We start from the raw sequence: 27,040 nt of genomic DNA, 5'->3' as shown, positions 1-27,040 counted from the left end.
CTGAGAAATTGCAGAAAAGCAGTTTGATCTGTTTTTCCACTGGATGAAAATTGGGTTTTGATGTACATTTAAATTTACATTTAGTCATTTAGCAGACGCTCTTATCCAGAGCGACTTACTGTAAGTACAGGGACATTCCCCCCGAGGCAAGTAGGGTGAAGTGCCTTGCCCAAGGACACAGCGTCATTTGGCACGGCGGGAAATCGATCCGGCAACCTTCTGATTACTAGCCCGACTCCCTCACCGCTCAGCCATCTGACTCCCTTCGATGTTCGATTTTTGCAACTTTCTACATAATGACAGATTCTGAAATATTAGTGACAAGAAACCAATTGTGGTTTAAGCTGCAGTTAATTACCTATAGAATAGAGAGCACTGGTGCACACATGTCAGAGGCTGGCTTTAAGGAATGTAGAAGGTGTGTTTATTTCTGTGAAATATTCAGACCAGCCATTAACAAGGCTGGTCTGAATAAACAGCTGACCCTGCTGCCTGTTTCTTAGGAACCCAGCCCCTGGAAAGGAAAGTTTCCCTGGGTAAAAAAATGAAGGTGCAGTACAGTAGATGATGACCAGTAAAAATGAACAGAGGAAGTATTCTATTTCTAATTTTGCAACATTTTATTCTACCATTAAACTTTGGTGGTCCCTTCCATCAAAACCCTGAGAGTTGGAGTTGAGTCTGCTGTTAAGTAAAATTTGCACCACAGTGTGTGTGTGTGTGTGTGCAAAATCTTGTCCTGGAAGGTGTAAAATCAAGCTTGGTAAGACCAACTCATTAAAACCCACTAAGTTTTGGTGTTGAGTCAATGCTTTCCTTTCCTGGTTCGACTCTTGTGAAAGGGGTTCTTTCAGCCACATGCTTCTAATGACCTTCTTCTTACCTGACAATCTCCCCCAGGTTGACCCCAGGAAACCACCTCACCACCTCCTCTGGCTCTCACATTCACTTCCAGGTGGTCTGTTTCGACTAACTGTCTTTAAAGACTTCACCACATAAGCACCCAAATCTTTTATACCAACCCCGAGGCATCATAGTTCCAGAACTTTTACTCTCCGTCCAACCTTAACCAAACATATCTGCCTGTTAAACCACAATGGCAAAATAGTTATTTTTGTCTGTTTGATTTGTAACTGGATCAATACTTTTTCCTCCTTGTGTCTTCGGGATGTTGATCCTGCTACGATGCTGAGAACAGCTGATGAGGCTGTTCCAAAAACCCACAGGAGAAACACAAATAAATCACACAACGGAATCACCCAGCATTAGAAATACCAATTCATCACATAGCAGATGAAACAAGTAGTGGATGAAACTCAAATAAATCTCAAGTGAGAGACAGGTGAGGTTTCAGCAGAGATGGTAGCTTTGAATTGATTCCATTGCCCCCCCCCTCCTCCTCCTCCCCGCTCACACACACATTTTAAATCAACCCTCAACTTCTTTTACTGCAGCTGATTGTGTGAAATTACTGACATAAAGAATGAACAGGAAACATCACTGTTAACCAGAGAAAAACCATAAGAATTGATGTTGTGTCAGAACAATAGGGTTAAATCAATGCATAAAAAAACTGAGGATGGTTTCTGGACACATGTGAAGGGAAGTTTTAAACAGAAAAAATTGTCTTTTAAGTTTTTTGTGGTGTTCAGATATCTTGTTCCATAAATACATAACTCAATAGGGAGGGTCTTTTTGCACTCTCCCGGATTATATAGACATCGTCTGTTCACATAGGTTTGTTTTCATGCTCTTAAACAGGAAGTGTGATTGGGGCTTTTATTTTTGTTGCTTCCCTCAACGCAAAGCATTTCATACAGGGAAGGCCTTACAAAGAGAAAGGAGCTTTGTATGGGTGGACTGGATACCCTCACAGTAGTTAATTCAGGATCATAATGACCAGTGAACACAGCTCAGGCTCAGCTCTCATTTCCAGCCTGCTTTTTCAAAAACGAACTGAAAATAAATCAATAAATGGTTTTGACTTGTTTCGAAATATGAATGAATATTCATGATGTTATATATATACTTTTTGTTTACATTTATAACTGAGACATTTACGGAGGTTAAGAGAATACAGGCCAGAATCAAGGACAAGTGAGTTTGCAGGGTGTTTCTCACACTACAGATCCCACAATGCCTCCGTGCCTTTGCGGAACGATGAGTATAGGTCAAAGTTGAAAGTGTAATGTGCGCGATGTAGGAATTGGAAGGAACTTAAGCTACAGTGGGCAGTTTAGATTGTTTGTACGATACGTTTCATTGTTTTGTGTTGCATTAGTGGTAGACCATGTCTTCAAAAGAAAAGCATGAGTCCAAACACGATTTGATCCACTTGATCTATCGGCATTTGAAGGAGAACGGTTTCCAGAAGGCGGCAGAGAAGCTCCGAAAGCATGTTCCACAGGTCAAGAGAGCCAACTTCTTATAGCGCCCCTCTTGCAGACAAACTGGTTGTTTCGGGTCTGTGAATGCAATGCAGTTGACAATTCTGTATCTAATACCTCCTTTGGAAGACTTAGCGAAAGACGTCTGTTTAGAATGAATGGGATTCCATGCACGCAATGCTGCGCACAAAATGAGTTTCATTTTTACATTATTGAAAGTTAAAACTCTGATATCAGTGACTGAACTGCACGTTGTTGTTACATAGTAATGCAGGATGCTGCCTACCTACGGTATTATCTACTTGCATTTATGTGGACAATTAAGCATGCAATGCAGAAGCCGATGATGCAAATTTAACATTGTAATTCTGATCCTCTGTCTGAATGTTCAATAGGGAGAGACAGCAGCATTGTCCAGCTCACTTTTGGACATGTACAACAAATGGTCCGGGGAGTGAGTATAAGATCTGTTTCGTTGTTCTCGTTTGACATCTAGTTGCTACATTTTTTTACATTGTTGTGTGACTCGCAACACTAACAGTGTTGTATTTTTGCTGTTGTCCTTCTCAGTGTATCTGAAGATGCAAAGACCTGCAAAGTAGCAGATTCCTCAGAGCTGCCAAAAGAGCGTCAAGCTGACCCGGATAGCAGCACAGAGACCTCTGACTCAGAGGAGGAGACCACACCTGTCAAAGGTAGCAGCAAAGTTGCATCTTCTGCCACATTGCCAGTGGATCTCAGCCCTGGTCCCTTAGGTACCTCCGGTTCTGCACGTTTTGAATGTTTCCCTGCTCCAACACACCTCATTCAAATGAATGGGTAGCTCAGCAGAAGACTGGTAACAACTTCTTCATTGGAATCAGATGTGTTGGATCAGGGAAACATTTAAAACATGCAGGACTGGACCGGAGTTCCCTGAGGACCAGGATTGAGAACCATTGTACTAGTCTTTGTGCTTCCTAAAGGAAATTAGTGACAAATTGATAGAAAAACAATACAGAATAGTGTATTGTGCATACTGAATGCATAGACAGACAATTATTTTTAACATTGATTTGACCACTCTGATGACATCAGTATGAACATTTCGTATCTCTCTGATCTTCATCTTTCCTCACTGAACTGCGTAGAATTGGTAATCCTGTATCCCGCTTGGAGATGGTTCATGTCTTATAACTCTATTCAGCACCAGACAAGACTAAGCCTCCGATCGCCAGCCCTGCCAAGTTCCCTGCAGCCAACCATGTGCCAACTTCTAAGGTCAAGGCAGGGTCAAAGATCACTCCACCAACCCCCAGCAAGAAACAGCCGGAAGGTTCTGACAGTGAGTCCACCACCAGCAGCTCAGAGGAAGAAGAAGCAAGTCAGAGTCTACTGCCACAGGTGAAGCACGAGGAAGGGTGGAGATGCATACGCTGATGTTGTTACTCACACAATAGTGCAGTTTCTTGCAACAATATTAACATGAGTTTATTATTAGACGGATGGTTAGACTGAAAATACTAAAATGATCGGTTTCTTCTGCAGACTCCTGCCACTCCTAACAACAAGTCAGCTCCTAAGCTGTCCTCAGCTAAGCCCCTGATAGCCCCCTCCTCCACCCCCTCCTCCACCACGGCCAAGCCCTCCGCTGCCTCCTCTGTCAAAGCCAAGTCTCCGGCTGCTCCTCCAGAGTTGTCCAGCGAGAGTAATGACACATCCTCAGACAGCGAGGATGAGGGTCCGGCTACGGTGAGTTATCATGTTAGTTACACTTGTTTATGATAACTTATACTGGATGTTCCAAACACCAGTTTATTGATTTCTAGTTGGTTGTTGTAGATGGCTGATGATTTTCAAGAAATGTCAAAACTAGGGGATGTCAAAACCAAACAATTGTATTTTTATTAATCTCTTAAGATCCTGAACAGAAATAACTTGTTTTTGTTTGTTAAATGTTTTTAAAAGCCCTCAACAGCAGAACCAGCCAATATGTCAATTCTTGCAGCCGCAGCTTCTACCAAGGCCAAGCAGTCAGCCATCTCCGCTCCCAGTATCCCACTATCAGCCGGTATAGAGCCCCAGACAGCCGTAGACAGTGACACCACTATGTCTTCATCAGATAGTGAAGAGGAGAGTCCAAAATCAACCTCTACACCGACAACACCAACCACTAAAGCTGCGGCCATACTTACCCCAGCTAAATCAACCCCAAGCAAAACAACCGCCATAGCAACCACACCAGCTAAACCAACCCCAAGTAAAGTTGTATCCAAAACTTCTAAGACTAGCAAAGACTCCAGTGAATCAAGTAGCGAATCAGCATCATCAGATAGTGAAGATGAAAGTGTGGAATTACCCCCCCCACCCAAAACAGCATCGGTAACAGTGACCACTAAAGGTGTGTCCATACCTACCCCAGCTAAACCAACCCCAAGCAAAGGAACCACCATAGCAACCACACCAGCTAAACCAACCCCAAGTAAAGTTGTATCCACAACTTCTAAGATTAGCAAAGACTCGAGTGAATCTAGTAGTGAATCCGCATCCTCAGATAGTGAGGATGAGAGTGTGGAATTACCCCCCCCACCCAAAACAGCATTGGTAACAGTGACCACTAAAAGTGTGGCCATACCTACCCCAGCTAAACCAACCCCAAGCAAAGGAACCGCCAAAGCAACCACACTCGCTAAACCAACCCCAAGTAAAGTTGTATCCACAACTTCTAAGACTAGCAAAGACTCGAGTGAATCAAGTAGTGAATCCGCATCATCAGATAGTGAAGATGAAAGTGTGGAATTACCCCCCCCACCCAAAACAGCATCGGTAACAGTGACCACTAAAGGTGTGTCCATATCTACCCCAGCTAAACCAACCCCAAGCAAAGGAACCACCATAGCAACCACACCAGCTAAACCAACCCCAAGTAAAGTTGTATCCACAACTTCTAAGACTAGCAAAGACTCGAGTGAATCAAGTAGTGAATCCGCATCATCAGATAGTGAAGATGAAAGTGTGGAATTACCCCCCCCACCCAAAACAGCATTGGTAACAGCGACCACTAAAGCTGTGGCCATACCTACCCCAGCTAAACCAACCCCAAGCAAAGGAACCGCCATAGCAACCACACCAGCAAAACAAACCCCAAGTAAAGTTGTATCCACAACTTCCAACATTAGCGAAGACTCCAGTAGTGATTCAGCATCATCAGACAGTGAGGAGGAAAGTCCTGCTGTGGTAAGTTGATTAGAGCTTACCCTCACACAATAGTATATACATATATGCCAGCTAAAACATCTTTCTCTACCACACTGACAACTAATTGAACGTTACGCTTTACATACATTTTCATCCTCATACCAATGCAGGCAGCTACACCAGTGGCACCAACCAGTATGCCAGCATCAGATGTCAGAACAAAACTTAAGTCAACCAAGGCAAAGCTGACTAGCAGGGCTCCGCCCAAGTCTACTGCTCCAGCAGGGGATGAGTCCAGCAGTGGTAGCCACCCGAAAGGAGCTCCTGAGAAGCAGGCGGAGGTTCAACTCAACCCCCCAGCTTCAACCAAGAAGGCCAAGAATGACACTAAGAAAAACGCTCCCAAGGTAAGCTTCAAATCAGGAGGATCCAGTTCGTTGACACTGGGTGGCGTTTGATAGTTAGTTACAGAGGTTGATTTGCTTTTATTCCCTATATTGTCATTGTATCATTACAATCAGTGTTAAACTTTACCCTGATTTTAGAACAGGTAAGGGGGTTTTCGGCACTCCGCTTCGCGTCGTGCCTAACAACTCCCCTTACCTGTTCTAAAATCAGCGTAAACCACGGACTCGCGGGGCTTATTGCTTTTCTAAAACCGTAACTACAAATATTTGATATGGTTTCATCAATAAAAACAATTAGAAACAAAATAGTTTAATAATAAACCGTCATTCTTCCGCTACTACAAAGTATAGTTCCTACATAAATCGTTGCCACGAAACAGCCAGGTGGACATCTTGGCCGTCTTTTTCAATTTGAAATATTCGATGTGCAGTAGTATGGAATGTTAAAGAATGTTATGAGGACAACCTTTGAGGTTATGCTGGATTTTACAACGGCATGGAATGCGATATAGCCAATCACAATCAAGGATGGGAACAACCAGTTTTAGAATTCAATTTTTTCCATCTTTTCTCCAAAGCCCTCAGCTCCACCTACCAAAAGGAAAAAACCTGCAGACAAACCATTGGACACACCAGCCAAGACCAAGAAGACGGCACCTCAGGCCCAGATCCCTGCTCCTTCCTCCTCTCCTCCTCCTCCAGCCAGTGATGACTCAGACAGCAGTCTGGACGTGGAGATGTGGAAGAAACGGATCCTTGAACTGTCAGGTACAGGGTTTGTGCGGACAGTTTGTGTATGGGGAAAATCAAAGAAGTCCTCTTGGACTCCAAGTGCCTTGAGTGAAGAGTCAATCGAAATCCCAAAAAATAAATAGATAATGGGAGTACTCCAGTGGCTTGAGTTTTATAATATATGTATTTTTTAAATCTAAAATCTGGCCCCCCTACCCTCACACTTTTTAATAAGAAAATTGTATTTAACAGCCGCTTCCTCAAGTTATTTAAAAAAGCTGTTTTACACACATTTGAAAACAAACCTATGGTGTACTCATTGAGATGGTTAATTGGGGAGACTTTGGAAAGAGTTTGTCAGTCAAACATGTGTTCTACAGTTTTAACTGGTGCTGATTTTGATCACAGACACTGACCTCGCCAAGATGGACGCCATCAGTAGTCTGAACCCTCCACCTGCTCCCGTCATAACTCTGAAGAAAGCAAGAGCACCAAGGAAACCCAGGGCGGAAGCCACACAGAAGAAGGAGACCATGACTAAAAAGAGCAAAGCTACACCTATTAAGAATGTAGAGGTTGAGGGGAATGTCAAAACCAAAAAGACGAGTAAAGTTAAGTCCGGTCAGACAAATAAGGCCCCACCTGACAGTCCTGTGACTACAACTCCACCCAAAACACCCAGCAATGAGCCTGCAGAGTCCACCCTTGTACCCACCCCAAAACCTGATGCGGTCAAGAAAAGAAAAAGGAAAGCCAGTGAAACTAAAGCAGATGAGAATCCTACAGAGCCCAAGAGGAAAAAGAAGAAACAAAGAGAAGAAAACAAGGAGAAGATGGTTGAGGCGAGTGAAGAAACGGGGAAGAAAAAAGAAAAGGTAAAAGATAAGGATAGAAAGAAGGATGCACGGAAAGGAAAACAAGCCCCAAAGGTAAATGAGAAAAACAGTGAGCCTGAAGAACAGAAGGAACCAGAGAAAAATAAAAAGGTGCCCCAGACAAAGAAAAAATCCACAGACAAAGTCATTGAGGACACCAAGAAGCACAAAAAGGAAAAATCTGAAAAGACTATGACAGAAAACAACACGCATATTACTGAGGAGGAGGAGGAGAAGGAGAAGAAGAAGAAAAAGAATAAAAAAGAGAAGAAGGAGAAGGATGGGCCTCAAGAGATTGAAGCTGACCAAGAATCACTACCTCTGTCTGCCCTCGTGACGCCTCCAACAGAGAAGAAGAAAAGTGAGTGTCTCCTCCTCTCATTCTATATGTTTCTAAATGATTGTGTTTATTTTATGTGATGTTCAATGTGTTTTAATAAGCAGGGGTCGCATTCAAAACTTAAACTCCGGAGCTTGCGCTAAACTCACTGATCACTTTACTGGGAACAGTGTGCCAGAAACACATGATTGATGACATCTGTAACATTGTTTAGTTGCACTGTGTCCTCTTCTCATTTGGCTGCACTAAATGGTTCTTCTGGTATTCATGTTTTCAGAGAAAAGCAAGGTGAACCTGCCAGAGATTCCAATTATATCTGTCAACCCGGGCCCAGACTCAGCCCCCGCAGAAAACCCTCCAGCGACAGCAGAGACCACACCTAAAAAAAAGGTGATGACATTATCATCGCCATCATTATCATTGCCATAAAAAAAACGTTGGTTCAACCACTTTTTTCCTTTTCGATGGTGTCTAGAAAAAGTTAATCTGTTTTGAAGAAAAAAACTTTTTTGAATTTAGTTTTCCATTCCTTTCAGAAAAGAAAATCATCCAAGAGCACCTGAGGACGATGAAAAAATAATATTTATGACAAATGGAAAGATACAAAGGGAACATGGTCCCGTTACTTAGCTGGGCTGATGTGAAAAGTCTTCCTCACTGGTATCCGGCACAGGTTTAAAAGTGATCAACTTTACTGTATTTTAAAGACATGTCTCTGGATTTTTTTAACATTGAATACTGAAACTTTTCTATAAACAATATTTTTTACCAGTCCATTTTTTATTAGATTTTTTATAGTAGACATGTAGTCTTTAACAGTATTTCAGTGGAAGATTGTCAACAGTCTCATGTGCTGCTACAGACAGTTTTATATTTCTCATGTTAGTCCTTTGTCAGTGCCCTTATCATGGCATGAATGTGTGTGAAAATGTAAAGAAAATGAAATACAATGTATGAAGAGTGAAGACTGTTATGATGATATTCTGCCGGAGGATGGGCCAAGGAACGCACCACAATGAAAAAGAGTTGACTTAGTTTATTAATCGAGCTGCTCGGATCACACCATCAGTCCACAACAGAGTGATAGGCATGAGTGAGAAACATGTCTCTCAGATAGACATTATATATGAGCTGGACCATACAAATATAGTAACCACCAAAACATGTCCTTAAATGGTAGACATTCCACAACTTAAGGCATAGGAAGAACACCGCACAGGTAGTGCAGCAATCACTCATTGTTTATACTATTTTCTGCATGTGGCTCTGTCCAAAGGTTAAAGTGCACATTCTCCTATCTATATGTGTATTGTCCGAGACCTGCTGCGTGACCTCTTGACCACAGCAAGAGACTCAAGCTTCTCTGTACACAGAAAATCTGCCTATCAGAAGACCCTCCAAACTTTATTGTCAACGTTATTGTAAGTGGTGGTTTGTGCATGAGATTCACAGATAGTTGCCCACTTGAACTGGATTGTTCTATAGTGATCTACAATTGTTTGTATGAATGTATTGCATATCCTATCTGCAATGAGCATAAGAAATTAGAAAAGTATGTTTTTAACAAAATAATGGCAATCAATATGGATTCGTTCCCCCTGTTTTGATATTTAAAAAAATAACTGATATGCATGGTATATATTTTTTAAATAGAATTAAATGGCATTGGTACAAACTCGTATTTTAATGTTTGTGGGCATTCGGTTGGTATTCTGAAGTTGTTTCTAAGACGTTTGTCTGACGACAGTGGGCGCTACAGACATCAACAGTCTCATCACAATTCCTTTGCCTTCCGGAGAAGAAGAGCATCATGTCAACAGCTGCAAGCATGCTAAACTCAGTTTCTAGTTAGCAGTTTTATCTCACTTTAAATAAATAACGTTTCCGATAGATAACAATGTGGAGGTTAAATAAGGTTAGACACAAGGCGGGTCGCAGAGGCTGCAGCTTGGAAGAGTTGAAATTCAAGAGGCGAGATCATGAGAAAGGTGAGCTAACAAGCCAATAACTTGGCTCTTCATCGCCTTGGACGGTACTGTATTGGTGGTACTTAGATTTAGCTTAAGTATGTAGTTAGCTGTATACTTAGGTATAAACAAATATCAAAAAGTTTAATATTGTAAGTACTGGTTGTAGCCTTTTAATTTGAATATGCCTTGAGTGTACAGAAATAGACATACACAGATCTTCGTAGTGAAGTTTGATTTAACTCGAGCATATCGTCGTCCAGAAATCTAATTGACAAAGGTCAGTAGAGTTCGTTATTTACTGTGAACTTCAATCTGTCTGGAGAACTGCGACAGGCCCGGAAAGACAGACAGCTGGTCAGTAAGAGACTTCTGTTGAATGAAGATGATGAAGTGGACAGCGGCATGGACATACAGTCCAGTGATCAGGTGTGGCTCTGGTTAGCTTTCTTCACAGATGCTATTTATATAAGGAATATTATATAAATGGACAAATCACTCCTGTTAAAGCATGAATCAGTTGCTGATCTATCGTACATCTATCAAAGGATACATTTAATTTCTGTGTATCAGGTGGTGGAGTTGTTCCTGAAGGTTCTGAATGGTGGGGAGGAGAGAGGGGATCACCTAAGCACTCTGAGGAAAGCCCTGCGGAATCCCTCAACGCACCTCATCCTAATCAAGTATGACGGCTTTGTATTCTGAAAATGGCATCCAAGTCTTGTCAGGATGTCTGCTGTGGATAACAATGTCCTTTCTACCTTGGTGTGTGCCTTCAGGCAGGAGAACAGCATGCATGTGTTGGTGGGGCTCCTCAGTGGCTCCAACGCCCAGTGTCGTCTGGAGGCTGTGAGGTGTCTCCACGAGCTGTCCCACTCTCCCCACCCTAGTGTGGGACCTGCATGTCTGCCTGCTACACCTTACCTCCTCACCTACCTGTCTGGACAGAGCGCCAAGTTCACTGTAGGCACCAAAATACGCACAGCAAGTCATGTCAACAAACAGTCGGATATGGTATTGATATTTATCTCACTCCGGTGTGTTTATCTCTGCGTTGGTTTGTGTGTTTGCTTGCACTCCCCTCCACAGGAGCTTTGCCTGTACACTTTAGGTAACCTTTGTCCAGACAGTGACGCTATTGTAGAAAAGCTCCTAGCCCAAGGTCTCATCCCTGCACTGGCAAACTGTATCCAGGTAGGAACAACACATATACTTATGCAGAACTTTTTGTTGTGTGCTGCTGTTAATAGACTGCCATATTTCCTAATAGGGTGCTTACTGTATCTTTATACAATGTGTACATTATGTGTGTGTGTCCAGATCCAGAGGTCCAGCCTAGCCGTGGTAGAAGCAGTGGGGTTTACGCTCTCACAACTCCTCCAAGCAAAACATGCTGCAGAGAAGATTTCCCCGTAAGTTGTGGACTATGTTAGCCTGGTCCTAACCAGACCCTCGTACATTTCATTTGTACAGAGGGTCTGGGATCGCTCCATTGACAAGCGTTAACTTCCTTGATGGTGGGTAGTCTGATGAAGTTGAAAACTATTGGATCCCCCCAGAGCCACTCTGATCTGCCATAACCAATCCCTAGCGTTCGTCTTAGCCAACTCCTTCACCACTACTGTAACGGAGCTAGCTGCCGTAGCTGGAAAATCAAACTTTTCTAGAACCCCGTAGAGAGGAGGGCCACAACATCATGGCCACCAACAAAACTTAGCAAAGATTGTTCTTGCTCCGGCTTTGACTTTTGGATATTTGGCTGCGACTCCGCCGCCATTACTGAACTACAACTCAAACTAGCGAACGACATCAATGTCATCGTTCTCAGGGCAGAGCCAGGCTAGGACTATGTACGATACCATGAAACTCTCTAATCTCTCTGATACCCTGAATTTATAGAAAGAATATTGTCTTTCTGTCTGCTACTGTTGTCTCTGTCTTACTCTCTTTTTGTCCCTCCCCCTGACTTTCTGTCCATCTTTCTGTCTCTCCATCTGTATCTCTGTATCTAGCTGTACATCTGTCTCTGCCTGTCTGTCTGTCTATACACTGGTCCATCTGTTTATACTGTAATTCCCATATGCAGGCTAGTCCTGGCCTCAGGGTTGGTTCCCCATCTCCTCTCTGTGCTGACTGTCGACCCCCAGTTCGGTCTGTCCCCTGCCATTGAGTGTGCCTGGTGCCTGCACTACCTCATTTGCAGGTGAGACCCTGTTGTTGTCTGGGTTTCCAACTGTTTGGCTGGATATTGCATAATTATGGCCACCATATATCTAAGCTATCTGCTGAGTTTAATATATTTCTTTGTGTCTATCTGCTCTGTTGTAAGTAATGTGGACAACGGTGCCCTGCTGGTTCAAGGGGCTCTGTCACAGTGCAGTGCCCTTCTGGTGACACTGGGGGGCGCAGTGGCTGAAGGAACTCAACAAGAGGGCATAGAGCTGGTACAAGAAAATCTGGATCAAAACATTTAGTCTTAAACTCCACTAAATATAATACAGATATTTGATCAAATGTTCTGTTTCTTCTCGTGTCGCAGTTAATCTGGCCCTTGCTGCGCTGTGTGGGGAACCTGTTGTCCTCCAGACCACTGAGGGAGCTGGAGCCTCAGCTGAGAGATGCTCGTCTCCTGGCCACTCTGTGTACGTTTACTCTGGTCTTCCTGCAGACCCAGCCAGCCTTAGCCAGAGAGAGTACATGGGTCCTTAACAACATCACAGGTATGTTCACACTCTCACAGGGCTCTCAAGTCTCAGGCATTTGCGGTGAGACTCATGCATTTCAACCATTTATCACGCAGCACTTTGTATTTCTCACAATGAAAAGTAAGGGGTCATTTGTTCCGCAACATACAATTAATGGACGAGTCGCAGGCATACGGAGTGAAGTTTTCTGGTGAGTTGATAGCTGTCTCGAGTAATACAGAGTTAAATGCCATCTACCATCAGCCACCTACCAGCCAATCAGAAACATCACCAGCACACACACACATTTTGTACACAAACATTGATAGGTATGTTAATGTCACACCAAACTCTTGATCAAACATGTGAGCCCTGATCGCTGCTCTCAGGTAAACTGAAACCGGTTTTGTTTCTACCTTAGGGTGGTCATAGGATTTTGTCATTTTCCACATTGATAATCAGCACTGACATGTGAATGTTTTCTCTTTTATAAAGATACACGTCTGTTCTGTCCTTCTCAAGTCCTGCTGCTGTGATTTTGATCTCTTTCTCTCAGCTGACTCCAGTCGCTTCTGCTCAGCCCTGCTGTTTCTCAACCTGGTTCCTAGTCTCATTCAGATGTTGCCTTTCTCCCGAGGCATCAACACTATGGTCAGTCAGACCTGTAAAGACTGTCGAGGAGAAAGAGTTCAAATCAGATATTCATTAAATCAGTTTCATGGAGAAGCTTCTCTTCATTCAACTCTTCTTGTTGAGAGCAGGTGCTAAGGATTCTGGGTAATGTGGCCCATAAAGGAAGTGAGTACTGCATCCAGCTGGTCAAGGCAGGTCTGCTGCCAGCACTCTGTGCCACACTCAAGATGGCCGACCAGGAAATGGTGACCCTCAGTTTGGAAGTTCTCCTCATGATGCTAAGCAGCAGTCCACAGGTACAGCCAGTGACACACTCAAGGCTGACAATATATAAATATGTATATCACACCACCAAGTTCTTAAACCACTAATAACGCTTTCCTGTCCAAATGTTTGTCCTTGTAGGTGGTAGTGGAGTTTGTGAAACAGAGTGGACAATCCTTGCTAGAGGCTATTCAGTACAACAGTGAGGGAGAGATGCGTCTGAGAGCGACATACCTCCTGGAGAACAACCTGACCCCAACTGACCCCTAAACCCCACCCCTACTGACCCCTTGCATACAGGATTCAGTCTAGCCCAGCAAGTACCTCAAATATACTGTTCATGATCAGTACACAACATTGTTACCAATTCCCATCATGTACATATGTATGTTTAAGGTGTTTTTATATATGGTCCACCCTGTGGAATGTCTGTACAGTTATACAATAAAGTCAAATGGGTAGGGATATATTTGTATGGCAGATTTGAATATAATTAATGAATTTATATTGTTTGTCATCTCATTGGAGCTCAATAACTGGTTTGTTGTCTGACTTAAGACTCTTTCACACTCATAATTACTCACTATAAGTGTTGATAACTACAGAACTGGTAACTATTTTTGTATTCATAGTGTGCCAAGAATATGAAGTACTTTGCCAAGTTCCTTTCCAATATTCAATCTTAGAAGTCAAACAAGCTGAGATAGCAGTTTCAACCTGTACGTACCTGTGTGTTCCGTAGCATGCACCTGCAGGTACCTGAAAGCATTGGGAGTGTCCACTTGACCTTGCACGCCTTACAGAAAGGCAGTAGACACAGTCCCAGATAATAATACATGTACTGATTGGTGGGCAAAAAAATTATTTGCTCTGTGTGTTTTTATTGAGGATTTCAACTGCATTACACTAACTGTTGTAACATAATTTTCCATATTTTACAAGGCATTGCAAGACAGCTTAGTGGTTTTCATGACATGTGAGCCTTTCCACTTAGCGTAAATCCTTTTTTACAAATGTTTCTCATTTATTATGCGGGCTATTTGCTGTACACTACAGGGTGGGGTGCTCACACTTATTCACACAGAAACGCCCACAAACGCGCAAACTTGCAAGTTTGTATCAAATCGCTCCTAGTGAATGTGGCTATTCCTCATATGCAGCGGTGAAAAACCTATGGTTTTTACGGTGTGTACCTGCTTTTCTGTCCTGCATTGCCTATAGACAAAATGTCCTGCATATCGACTGAAAACAAAGTGTTATTCACTTAAGCTAACCCGCTTGCCAAAGGCAAACACACCCAACAAGCTGATTAGTTAATTATGGGCTACTGCGTTGTCACTAGGTAAATACCCAAATTAAGTAAGCTTGACAATTATTTGGGGGGAAAATGGCCAACATAATCATTTGTTGGATAAGTAATTTTGTCGAATTGCTCATTGTCCTGCAAACGAGGAGCAAGCATGGAACTCATTCTGGTCATTCGGGCCTGAAGCACTGGAGCGAAGGACTACTCAGTCAGGCTGTCCTCAGGGCAGGCGACAAACCGTTGTTGCAGCCTAAACAACTTTGTTTAACCGTGATTTAGCAAGCTATTTTGTTTAAAGCTAGGCCACCGACTAAAAGTTTGGGCGGGTGCGGTATTTATACTGAAGAGAGGTTAAACCAATGAATGTTACACACACACACAAAAACTGTAAAAGTGGTGGTCATTCATTTGATTAATTTTCTCACAAAATGGCAAACGCAACCGCATACATTTTAAATGATGCACATTATATCGTACATTCTAAGAGTTTAGAATTTGCTGGCTAGTCGCATCAATTATATTTAACATGAATATGAATTTAGGGGTTTCCTCAAATGCTCGAAATGATACACGAAAGTGTCCAGTAATCACAACCCCTCCCTGTCAGATTACTTCCAAAGGGCACATACACAATAGCTATTCCAAAGTTTTTAACCAACCTCAAATGGAACTGAGACATTTACCACCAAATAATAATAATGTTTTTTTTGTTGTAAAGATTTGCCTAAATGAAGACCAGGATTGACGAGTTATGCCATTTGTGAATATTTAATCACAGATGTATAAATCAGAAAAGAGGTTTAGGTGTTTGGTTACTCTTTAATGATTAGCCTCATGTTCATACTCCCTCCCACCAAGTAATATTCTCTCTCTCTCCCTCCCTTCCTCTTTTTTCCAACCTTCTCTCTGTCATTTCCAGGTTGCCACTTGGTCACTGCAGTCACTATGGTGAGTTCAGTGTTGGACACTTTCTATTATAAGTTTGCATGTTAATGATGGGCATGTAAAATATTACAACTGTACATAATTGTTGGTGGTATATTAATATAGTACTTTGTAGGTAAATGTGCCTGCTAAATGCAGAGTTGCTTTCATTGATAGCCTACTTTGCCAAAAGTTGATAAAGATTTTGATAAAAGATTACATTTAAAGCTGGATGGATTAGTAAATATTAAATGTGTAAAATGTTAGTATGTAAAAAAAAGTCAGAGGTGGTCATGTTTACTGTTAAATAGATAAATGGCAGTGGAGTCTGTCAGAGAAAGTCAGTCGGAGATTGACAAGGCAGGTCAGGGGGGGCCTAAGAAATGAACAGAAATGTATATCCAGAGAGTCAAGTTCACCTGGAGCTGTTTGTTAGGTTACGAGGTGTCACAGAGCGAATCCTCTGCAATTTCACTGTCGTAATAGGGAAGTTACATTTGTGTTTTGTCTGTCCACATGTTCTTTTGTGTCAGTGAGAGAGTGAGTTAGTGTTAAAAATAGCCTCACATCTGATTTACGAAGGTTATAGTGTAAGTAAATCTGAGAGTGTGTGTGCGAATGCGACAGAGAGCAGGAGGGGTAATAGCTTTTGCCAGTGTGTATTTATAACTTAACATATCTTGGGAATCGTTTTCTTGTCTGGACAGGTCTTTTTCAAGACACGTCATAGTGGCATTGTAGCAAATATTGTGGTTTGGATCTCGAAGTCGAGGCAGTTTGAATTTTTTATTTTTTTTTACATGTCAAAACTTGAATAAGATCCAAATATTTGTTTGTAACTGTAAGGAATTTGTCCTTGCCCCGATAGTAGATGCTTGACCTCTGCTGTAGAAGGTCACAGGTTTGAGTCTCAAATGACTGTGACCCCAAAGTCGTTGGCTGACCTCCCAGGTGTGGGTTGGTTACAGTAGGACAGGAATGTCCACAGAAGTATATAAACACTTCTAGTGTTGGGCCAATAGAAAGGTGAGGCAAAGTGAGGGACACAGAATGGAATAGGTATTGTATCCCATCACGTCATCAGCAGAAACGAAAACAGACAAGTGTACACAAACACACACCCACACACCTTCAGTTTGCTCCTAGTGAGTAATCTTCGAGCCAGCGTAGCTATTAAAGGAAGTCAATCATTATCTAACCCAGATCTGAAGTTAATAGGCATGATGACTTTATGTAAGTGGATCTACTAAGGTGCACTACTGTGGCAGAGCACTGACAGTAGTACATGTTTGATCCTCAAAGCCACGTATAGATCTGCATGTTAATGCATGTTCATGTTGCGATGCGTTGTAAATAATAATAATAATGCATGTGCCAGTGCCAGTCCCAGCACATTTGGCGCCCTAGGCAAGGTTTACCTACACCTGACGTGCCGCGGTTGGTGCCCTCTGCTGGTAGTGCGTTTGAAACTCAAGGACAGCGGGAAGGTTCATTTAAATGGATGCACTTGGGAAATTGCCGCCCCCCTCTTCATGTCACCCTAGGCGGCTGCCTATGTCGCCTATAGGAAGGACCGGCACTACGTGTGGCCTTGTGTGATGTCACACTGTATGTTCATTTGCAAAGGGCAAGCTCTGGTGAGCAGATGTTCCTGAGCATTCATGTTACAGCCACACCCAGCACCACAACAAGATATAGTTAGTTTAATGATGTTCATTTATTTTATTTTTTTTGTGATGTCTAATGCTTATCCTCTCCACTGTACTTTTGGGGTCGTGCCCTCTCCCCACATTACTGCCTATTGCTAATCCACTCTGCAAACCCTCCCCTTTCCCTTCCTCTCTCTGTCCCCTCCAGCTCTCTCTCAGCTCTCTCCCCAGCAGCACGGTTCCCAGGCCCTGCCTCCCTTCTTCCCTCCAGGGTTGTGGGAGCGCCAGAGGTCCTAGGGCAGCATGTTCCTCCAGCCCTGAGGGGGCACTGTTCCAAACTCTGCAGAAGGCTCTGAAGGAGATTGACCTGCCCGGAACATTAGACTTGCCACAGGGTAAGGCCCCGTTCTGCAGACATTTTTGAGGAATAAATAGTTATGCTTAAGGTTGTATTTTCCTGAAGTGACTACACAAGTCAAGGGAGCACTATTCAGTCAAAATCAACTTTTGTGTTAACATAGAAAAATAAAGTCTGTTTGTTTTTATTACTCGTGCTGGTTGCATCACTGTTAATGAAATGTAAAAGCAAGCATTTCATCATATCATTAAGGAATACATTACTCAGTGGTAGAGCATTCATTCATAATTTGACTGCAGATCATCAGGTCCCAGGTTTGAATTCCAAATTCATATTCAAATGTTTTACCACACAACAATATAAATTTGTCTTCGATTAGGGGTTCACAAACATTATAAAACATATACCCATGAAAGACTCACATGAAACGAAAATGAACCCCAATACCCCCCAAAACACATTTCAATAATGATATGTTTAATGAATGATTTTCTCCCCCCAGGTGTGAGTCACTCTGAGCTGTGTGTTTGTGTTCTGGGCTCCCCCCTCCCCTACCTGTCTCTGCTGCTGGAGGCTGGACAAAGAAGTCCAGGTAACAAACCCCCACCAACTTTACATACAGAAAACCTGATATGTGAAGGAGATCATTAGCAGTTAAAAACCACAACAGGTGCTCTTGTAGTTGGGGGAAAAAAACGACCAAAATACGGACACGGACAATATGAGGCATACATGACACAAACAGGAAGTTTTATAAAGTTCTCAGTTCAAGAAGTTCTTTGGAAGTCCCTCTGGTTTTGTAAGCCTGTCATTGCCTGGTGCCTTCTACCCGTCAGTGAAACGTATATTTTCATCTTCGAATCAAAACCCCAACCCAAATTAGGCTGTGTGAAGTCTGTAATCAATAGTCGATTTAGTAGATCTGTACTATCACTAACCTTAACACAGTGGAGGAAATTGGGATTTCCTGTGTACTTAAATTATTCACTAATCAATAGAACTTTTAGTCAACAAAATCAGGTCATACTTTGTAGCCCTAGTGGGTGACAGGTGTTGAGTTTTGGTGCGTAACAGACAAGCGCTTACTGCATGAGGAACCATCACTGCCAAGGGCGACCCCAGCACTATATCTGAAGTTGCCTCCACAACACCATCATCGTACAGTAGAGAATCGTGTCTGTAGGCCTACCTAATCCTGACCTATAGACAAATCGTGTTTGATGGAAAGCTGATAGTCACTGAATGTTGACATTTAAATGAGAATGTCCCTGACCCCCTCCTTTCTATTTATACAAAAATATCTGCTCTTTCAAACCTCTTGTGTAATGACCAATAACAGTTGAAAACTTTTGAGTTCAGTAGTAGGTAGAACTCCCTCGCAATTAACGTTTTCTCCTGTTTGTCCTCATATTTACTATATACGTGTGTACATCACATCTAGTAAGAACAGTGCAGTTTTTTTCCTCTCCTGCTAGTTCAGTAAGTGGTGTTATTAAATGATTTGCTGGGGGGTAACACTATAGGATACCAGTGCTAGTATTTGTGGATACCAGTGCTAGAAACATTTGCTAATCATTTGGAGGCTACAGGGTATTTATTTATAATTTACAGGGATTTATCTTATAAGTCAAGGTTTGTGAAATGTGTTTTCACAGTTTTGAATGCCTTAACTGCTTCCACCCCCAGTCCCATCCTTTCAATATTATGATACATTTTAAGTGACCTGAAGCCTATCTATCATGGATCCTACCTTCTCCCTCCCTCCCTGCCTCCCTCCCTCCCTCTTCGCTCCCCCAGGAGACGCCCTGCTGTGTCTGTCTCCCTCCTGGCTCTCCCGTGCATCCTCCTCCCTCCTGGTCCACAAGGCTGTCACCTTTGACCTCGGGGGACGCACCTTCCTCTCTAACTTCAACCCTCCGCGCAAGGTCACATACTTCCTGTCATGTGACCCATGGGCGGAGGAGGATATGACCCGGGAAACGGACTGCCCGGCTGGAGGTTCGGGAACCCTGGGGAGGTGCTGGAGAGATGTCCTGGTTACCAGGGTTCTGCTGCAGAAAGCCAACATCATGTGCCCACCTACCCTGGCCCTCCTGATGCCCCCTGGGCAGATGGGCATAGAGGAGGGCAGAACGGGAGGGGTGGAGGTGGTACACCTGGAAATGGGAGTGGAAGAGGTGAACTCTGTCAGGAACAAGGTGGAGTCCTTCCTGGATTCTGACGGTTTCATGCAGTCAGACAGGGTACGTATTGTGTGTCCAGCCTGTTTGGGCTTCGGCTTAAGTGTTATCGATCCATAGAGGACTTGTGTGCCTATATAGCGACAGACAAAACTTACGGGAAACGTTCCATCATTTTATCAAACCCACAACAGCACACACGGGGGGTACCTCAATCAGGCAGGCCAACATACAGTAGTTGTTTTAGCGTGCTAACGCTTAACCATCTCATCCGACGTGGTATTATCAGGTGGTCCTCCGATGTAGCGGAGGCAGATTTGCCTGTGATGCAGAAGGTTCGGCTGCACCCCCTGTCTTCCTGTCTAGGAGCTCCAGGGAGGAAGTACTTGCCCGTGTTGGCCAGCTGCTACCCCAGCTGCTCCCTGGAGAGGCTGTGCTGCTGGAGGCCTGCATCCCCCCCCTGAAGCCTGGGTTTCGAGTTGAGGGCCGCACCTGGGAGCAGTACACCGGTAAGGGATTTAGCAAGGACGGGGGATGCGGAGGTTGTGGGGGGGGGGGGGGGGGGGGGGGGGGGTTGGGTGTCAAGGTTTTTATGCATGTTTATGTTTACCGTGCGTGTTCTAGAACCCCAAAGCTACATCTATATGGAAGTGTGTGTGTGTGTGTGTGTGGGGGGGGGCTTTATGAATGAAGGGTGTTCAGCTCCAAACCTAGTTTGAGTGGTCATGGTGAGGTTGTTGTTGTCTCTGTGTGTCAGACTGCAGTCCCCAGGTCCCTGACCTGGTCTTCAGACTGTGTGCCATCGTCACTCGGTCTCCTCAGGACGTACCTCTCCTCTACAAGGTGAGATAGAGGGAGAGGAGGAGGTCTAGCGGAAAGCAAAGAGTGAAGGGAGGTGGTGGGAGGAGTGACATGAGGAAGTAGGAGAGCAGGTCAAAAGACGAAGGAGATCAGGACAGCACACACGCCTGGAATAACAATGTGTCCCTGAAGATCTGTGTCCATTTCTCTCTCTTTCTCTCTCTCGCTCTCTCTCTAACTCTCTCTATCTCTCTCTATCGCTCTCTATCTCTCTCTCTCAGTTGGTGTGCAAAGTGGGTGCGTCCGGCGCCCCTCTTTCTCACGGTCACTCCCTGTCTCAGTCTCTGGAGACCACCCTTTTGGAGTTCGGTTTTACCGACCCCGGCCTGGCCGTTTCTCTCCGTCGCATAGCAACCGACAGCGCCCTGGCTTGCCTCCGAGTCGTGATGGAAACTGAATCGGGCATGTCCCAACAGTGTCGCGGTGGGACAGGGGCTCAGACCGACATGATAGGTAATGTGTTTTTGGTTGTTTTACTGTGTGCTGTTAGTGTATGCTGTTTTACATGCATACTGGTGACAGTACTTTAAGACATGTTACATCTAAATATATAACTCACACCCTCTGACTCTTCGCAGCATGACATCCATCTCCGACTTCAAATCTCAATCAAAAACGTGTCTGTTTTCTCAATGTTGTCTGTCCTAATCGGTTGTTATGCATTTTTCTCACTGACTATCTGTATTGTGTATAACATTTTTCTGTGTTTGATTGCTCATTGCTTTTCACATTTTTTGTTTGTCCATGATTGTTTATTTGTCCCTGTATTGCTATTGTAAAGCGTCCTTGAGCTCTGGAAAGGCGTTATATATTTTAACATTATTATAATTATTATAAGATATATTTATATTTGCTACCTTTTTGTGTATGTGTCATTGGTACAGGAGTGGACATTCTATTCACCGTTAACGGCCCTTTCCTGAAGCCGGTGGTTCTGGGCCTCCACCCCACCCTCTGCCTCCAGTCCTCCTTCCCAGAGCTGGAGGGGTGCGGCAGAGGGACAGAGGGGTGCCAGGGCACCCTCCTCCTCACCCCCTTTACCCGCTCCCACGTGTACCTGATGCAGGGCAGGACAGTGCTGGTGGTGGGGGCCGGAGCCCACAGTAAGAAGTTCATCTGGGAGCAAGCCCAGCGCTACAAACTCAAGGTGATGGAGCTGTCCATTCAAAACCACTAAATGGGTGCATGGCGTAGGATAGTGTCGTGGATAGTTCCCGTGTATAGTGAAAATAAATCAGAGTCTCGAAGTGAAGAAAATCCGTACAAGTCAAAAATAAACAAAGTCCAAAGGTTAAAAATGATTCTAAGTGTTGACAAGTGAAAAATAAACTAAGTCCAAACGTTGAAAATTATTCTAATTCCAAACCAGTCAAAAATCAGGCTAAGTCCCAACAAGTGAAAAATAAACTAAGTCCAAAACAGACGCACTGGAACTCAGAGTCTGATGCAAAGGTTTATTCCAACACAGGGTAAAAAAGTCAGTGAGCTCCGAAGAGCAGACTGTCCGTTTCTCTCCGGACAGTCCCTTTTATACTGTATTTTCTGCCTATTATTTGTGTCATTTTTTGCTATTGGTACAATACAGTTGGTCACAGATACATTATGCATCCTCACATTATTGGTTCCTTTCTGTTGATGACCATTTCTATGCTTTGTCACCCAATTGGCCCCTATACTAGGGTTTCTGATTACAGAATCTGGGTCACGTTGGCATCTCTGTCCTTAAATAAATCTGACCATGTCCAGGCTTGTGTTGGATGCACACACATCTTAGACTTTCTTCTAGTTGGTATGGGATGCTCGTGCTTTATAAACATAGGAAACCCCTAGACACAGACCTAGGCCTGACCTGGGTGACAGCTTCAGACTTGATTTGCAAGAGTTCCTGAAGCTCGGCCATAAATGTACTTTCTAATTTACGGCTAGGCCTCTGCATTCCTTTGAGTGGTACTTCCCCGTCCTCCTTTGCTAAAACCAATGTCTCACACTTCTATTGTTTTTACTCAGTCACAGCTTAGAATCAAATTTCCCATAATACAACTTAGAGTATAATATAAGGAATAACTGAGACATTCACTTTTCAATTAGATAGTTCCATAAGTGTAACCCATCTCCATCATTTCAGCAGGGTGACATAATTTTCTTCATCAATAGCAAGTGCTGTTATGTGTACCAGACAAGCTTACTCATCCTCGCAGTAAAAACAATCAACTGAGCCGTTAGAAGTGATTTTAGAAGGTGATTTATGTCTAACTAACCCTCTTTCTCACTTGCTCTCTCTTAACCAATTAGATCCTGTTAGTTGACAACGACCCCACCCATTTTGCCTCCCAATTGGTCGATCACTTCCTCATCCTGCCGGACCTCCCAGACCATCGTCGGGACGACCAGAACTGCACCCGCATCTGTGATTGGCTAACGTCCTCTGGGCTGCACCCCGATGGTTGTGTGTGTTTCTGGGACGACTGCGTGGTCCTGACGGCGCTGGTCTGCGAAAGGCTCGGCCTCCGAGGCCCAACCCCCGAGGCCGTCCGCATCGCCAAGGAGAAGAGCCTCACCCACCAGCACCTGATGGGTCTGGTGAAGTCCAAGGGGGTCCATCCAGCCCCGGATGAGCTGCTGTCCGGCCAAGCGGATGGTCTGGAGACAAGGGAGAGAGAGCGAGGACGCAGAGCGCTCCACGACATGGTCAACATGGAGGGGAACAGCATGAGAGCCATGGCCGACTTCGACAGGGGCGACCTCTTTCTGGACAAACCCGACAACGCTCACCCTCTCTTCCGCTCATCCTGCCCCCCCGCCGCCTCCACGCAGTCCCACTCCGTTTCTCTCGGGCAATCCCCTCTGCTTTTCTCTCCTTCCCCCAGCTCCTACGCCGTGCCCTGTGCTCACGTGGAAAGCGTCTTGGATCTGGAGAAGGCCGCCCAGGGAGGGACCACCCGACCTGGGGAGGCCGAGCCAGGACCGGGGGCGGTCAGGTTCCCCGCCGTGCTGAAGTTGGAGTACGGAGCCGGGGCGGTGGGCGTAAGGAAGGTAAACTCCCTGGCGGAGAGCCTGGCTCACTTTGAGCGCATCGCCGGGGACCTGCGGGAGGAGACGGACTATCCCGGCATCGGGCTGGGCTGGGGCAACGCCATGACCCTGATGGAGTACGTGGGAGGCACGGAGCACGACGTGGACGTGCTCCTGTTCAACGGCTGCCTGGAGGGGGCCTTCGTGTCCGACAACGGCCCCACCCGGGCGCCCCTCTTCACTGAAACGGCCGCCCAGATGCCCTCGGGCCTGGCCCCGGACAAGTGCGCGCAGCTGATCCGCGCGGCGCACCACGCCTGCCTGGGCTGCGGCCTGCGCGACGGGGTCTACAACGTGGAGCTGAAGATGACGGAGCGCGGCCCGCGCCTCATCGAGATCAACGCCCGCATGGGGGGCTTCTACCTCCGCGACTGGATACGGCAGCTGTACGCCGTTGACATCCTCCTCGCCTCCTTCATGGTGGCCTGCGGCCTGCGCCCCAGGCTCCCCTCGGCCACGGGGCTCCCGGCTCGGGGCCACTACGCCGGGGTGATGTGCGTGGTGTCCCAGCACCTCCAGGCGCTAAGAGGCACGGCCAGCCCCGAGCGCCTGCGCCGGCTCCACCAGGAGGGGGCGCTGTGCCTCAACGAGTTTGCGGCCGACGACGAGCTGATCTCCGGCGAGTACGAGGAGCCGTTCTGTAATGTCGGGGTGAGAGATGACCACAGCGCCGCCCACGCTCGCCAACGTCTGCTGTCCCTGTGCCAGGGACTGGGGCTCCACTGCCCCCCCCACTACGACCTGGCCTACTTCCTCTCCCAGTTCAACTAAGGAGAGGGCGAACGGAGGTGGAAGCCATGCTAGCGAAAGGAAGAGTGTAGTGCTGCAACTAACGATTATTTTTGTAATCGATTAATCTGTCGATTCTTTTTTCGATTAATAGAGGAATCGGATAAAATTTAAAAAAAGAAGCTATAATTTCCAAACAATTTATAGCAATTTATTTGAGTTTTGTTTAAAACATTTTTGAAAATTGAAAGGTATGGTCAATAATATGGTGTATATGTAAGATTTTATTTTAAGAAATTGAATTTTTGGGGGATTTGCGAGGATTAAGCTATTTTCAAAGATTTGTGATTTTCTATCATTTTATTTGAAACTTAATTGAAAAAGTAAAGTCTGTGGACGTATACCAGACATTATTAAGATACTCTGGTGTCTGTTTGAGGTTTTATATTCATATTTTTTTTTCCAAAATGGTAGTTTTCACCCGGTCCCTAACGCAACGCTGCAAAGTAGCGTCTTCCGAATGTGAGACGAATGTCGAATATGAAACTAACTTCACCTCGGTAAATGAACACACCTTTACGATGTATTCAGTGTGAAATAGTCCCACACCTTGAATGACTTAGGTCATTCTGATTTCTCTGCCATGTGTTTCAGAACAACGTTACTCAACAACGTTACCTCCGCTCAACTAAACTTTTTGTTTTAAAACTCAAACATCTCAGCGACTTATTTAGTGGTGTAATAATCACGCAACACAACGAATCGATAATGAAATTCGTTGCCAACGCTTTTAATTATCGATTTTTATCGATTTAATCGATTCGTTGTTGCAGCCCGAGTGTCACCTACAAGAAGAGTGACGAGAAAGCTTTTTCAATGTTGAATCTTTGAAATCAGGGAGATTTGTGTTGTGGTTTTGTAATACGTACAGTCCATTTTTGTAGACATTTGTCGCGATTGTTTTGTCTGATTAATGTAAATGGAATAATAGGGTTAGGGTTAGATTTGATCATGGCGTGGGTGGGTTGGGGGCTGGGAGTCTTGTGGCACCCAAGCAGATTAATATCTGGGCCCGGCAGAGATTTCTCACAGAAACTCAGGGACCATCATCACTGGAATGAAAATGATTTGTTCTGCAACTTTTAAATGATCGTCAAAGATAAATGAATGGGAAGTGGTTCTGTCAGGACGATATTAAAAGTAGGTTGTTAAAAATTCTATGAGTGGTTAGGTGATTTATTGTGCTGAATATGTAGATCAGGTATTGTAGAGGTATAAATCAAGCCGAAGAGTTTGTATCACAGTAGAAAGTTTGTTACCATCAGCACAAGGCACAGCTTGGCCGGGGTGGAGAGGTGCAGTGAGGAATTATCTTACACTTACAATATGTCAGAGGGCCATAAAGGTTACACTCTAGAAGAGAGGACCGAAGATGATTTCAGAGGGGTTAGGGGTAGAGGGTGGAACAGGTGGATAAGGCTGTCCAGAAACATTAATATCTTGCCATTTTGGTCTTGTCTGGCAGGCGGATGGCAATTACAGTGGAAAGTTCATGCCTAAGTTAACACCATTACAGCCCCCCACCTCCAACTCCACCATTTGAAAAAAAAAGGGCTATGATTTCACCATGTGAATGAACATCGTACTAGTGGTGCTTGTGTGTGTTTCTAGATGGAAAGGTTCAGTGTAAGAGTGGACCTTATTCACATACCAGAGCCCAGTCTGACCCCGGAGTGAGATGTCATCTTGGGACCAGCATCTGAGATCTGGCATTTGGGGTCCGGTGTCAGGGTGTGGGAGATGGAACTGGGTGAAACTGAGAGCCTGCTCCACATGGCTTTTCAACCCCAATGACCCCAAGTGTTGAGCAGGCAAAAACTGAAGAGTGGTGTTGCAGGATTCAAATGATTTTCCATTGTTTATTTAAAACAAAGGAGCATTAGGATATGTGCACCCGGAGAGGAATGTGTCGTCGAACTGTTGTATCAGCTTTGTACTAATGTTTTTATTTTCTGATGTTTTGTGCAGTTTGTCACTTGTTTTTTTGTTTAGTTGATCGCATTCTACCTCTCACTGTGAGGTTTGTTGAATGTGTATGTGACATCATAAAATAGGAATGTAATGTTTACATATACACACCATTCGTTGTTTTACAACCACATGCATTTTGGCAGACACAGCAAGCCATAGTGACAATTATGTCCACATACGTACACCACAAAAAGGAAATGTTTGTGATTTTCTTATTTCTTAAAAGATAATTACTTCACAATAAACAACTTATTGAAATGATCCACACTTTCAGTGCTACAATAAAGATTCAAGAGAAGCGATGTTTGAATCCTTTCTTGTCTGTTTGGTTGAGCTTGCAGCTGTTCCTCTGCCGCGATTGTAGTCCTTCTCTTTATCACACACAAACACATTCTTTCTTTCCCCTTTTTTCCTCTGAGAGGAGGCGTGTTGTTAGCCCACACAGACGCATTCTCAGAAGTTTC

General features: G+C 44.4%; 3 protein-coding genes across 3 annotated transcripts; all 3 read left to right on the top strand.

Moving 5' to 3' along the window:
* The first annotated feature begins 2,176 nt into the window (after positions 1-2,176).
* On the top strand, positions 2,177-9,593 carry LOC124469909 (flocculation protein FLO11-like). The gene is made up of 11 exons (XM_047023431.1): positions 2,177-2,407; positions 2,783-2,841; positions 2,958-3,082; positions 3,574-3,770; positions 3,915-4,118; positions 4,335-5,603; positions 5,735-5,971; positions 6,550-6,739; positions 7,112-7,939; positions 8,196-8,308; positions 8,455-9,593. The coding sequence occupies exons 1-11, from the start codon at positions 2,291-2,293 to the stop codon at positions 8,479-8,481; spliced, it is 3,366 nt and encodes a 1,121-aa protein (XP_046879387.1). The 5' UTR covers positions 2,177-2,290; the 3' UTR covers positions 8,482-9,593.
* A 123-nt stretch (positions 9,594-9,716) lies between these two features.
* tmco6 (transmembrane and coiled-coil domains 6) lies at positions 9,717-13,933 on the top strand. The gene is made up of 12 exons (XM_047038664.1): positions 9,717-9,906; positions 10,211-10,314; positions 10,459-10,568; positions 10,665-10,848; positions 10,975-11,079; positions 11,206-11,297; positions 11,972-12,088; positions 12,215-12,329; positions 12,425-12,605; positions 13,126-13,220; positions 13,331-13,498; positions 13,608-13,933. Exons 1-12 carry the CDS (start codon positions 9,816-9,818, stop codon positions 13,734-13,736), a joined length of 1,491 nt encoding a protein of 496 aa, XP_046894620.1. The 5' UTR covers positions 9,717-9,815; the 3' UTR covers positions 13,737-13,933.
* A 1,631-nt stretch (positions 13,934-15,564) lies between these two features.
* Positions 15,565-24,827, top strand: LOC124479661 (carnosine synthase 1-like). The gene is made up of 9 exons (XM_047038547.1): positions 15,565-15,720; positions 17,554-17,740; positions 18,206-18,295; positions 19,501-19,946; positions 20,173-20,392; positions 20,641-20,726; positions 20,966-21,197; positions 21,629-21,891; positions 23,037-24,827. Exons 1-9 carry the CDS (start codon positions 15,718-15,720, stop codon positions 24,585-24,587), a joined length of 3,078 nt encoding a protein of 1,025 aa, XP_046894503.1. The 5' UTR covers positions 15,565-15,717; the 3' UTR covers positions 24,588-24,827.
* Positions 24,828-27,040: the final 2,213 nt, after the last annotated feature.

Source organism: Hypomesus transpacificus, chromosome 1 (genome assembly GCF_021917145.1).
Source record: "Hypomesus transpacificus isolate Combined female chromosome 1, fHypTra1, whole genome shotgun sequence".
NCBI classification, from domain to species: domain Eukaryota; kingdom Metazoa; phylum Chordata; class Actinopteri; order Osmeriformes; family Osmeridae; genus Hypomesus; species Hypomesus transpacificus.
Note: the sequence above shows the minus strand (reverse complement) of the source record. Positions and strands in the feature narration are given on the sequence as shown.

What these genes read in the sequence shown, in the direction of transcription:
- tmco6 (XM_047038664.1), top strand. Translation starts at nt 9,816, where the DNA reads ATGTGGAGGTTAAATAAGGTTAGACACAAGGCGGGTCGCAGAGGCTGC. An exon ending in GAGGCGAGATCATGAGAAAG is followed by an intron (nt 9,907 to 10,210) that starts GTGAGCTAACAA and finishes ATCTGTCTGGAG; the next exon opens with AACTGCGACAGGCCCGGAAA. An exon ending in GCTGCAGAGAAGATTTCCCC is followed by an intron (nt 11,298 to 11,971) that starts GTAAGTTGTGGA and finishes TCCCATATGCAG; the next exon opens with GCTAGTCCTGGCCTCAGGGT.
- LOC124469909 (XM_047023431.1), top strand. Translation starts at nt 2,291, where the DNA reads ATGTCTTCAAAAGAAAAGCATGAGTCCAAACACGATTTGATCCACTTG. An exon ending in GTCAGAGTCTACTGCCACAG is followed by an intron (nt 3,771 to 3,914) that starts GTGAAGCACGAG and finishes TTTCTTCTGCAG; the next exon opens with ACTCCTGCCACTCCTAACAA. An exon ending in AGACCACACCTAAAAAAAAG is followed by an intron (nt 8,309 to 8,454) that starts GTGATGACATTA and finishes CATTCCTTTCAG; the next exon opens with AAAAGAAAATCATCCAAGAG.
- LOC124479661 (XM_047038547.1), top strand. An exon ending in GGCTGGACAAAGAAGTCCAG is followed by an intron (nt 18,296 to 19,500) that starts GTAACAAACCCC and finishes TCGCTCCCCCAG; the next exon opens with GAGACGCCCTGCTGTGTCTG. An exon ending in CACCTGGGAGCAGTACACCG is followed by an intron (nt 20,393 to 20,640) that starts GTAAGGGATTTA and finishes TCTGTGTGTCAG; the next exon opens with ACTGCAGTCCCCAGGTCCCT.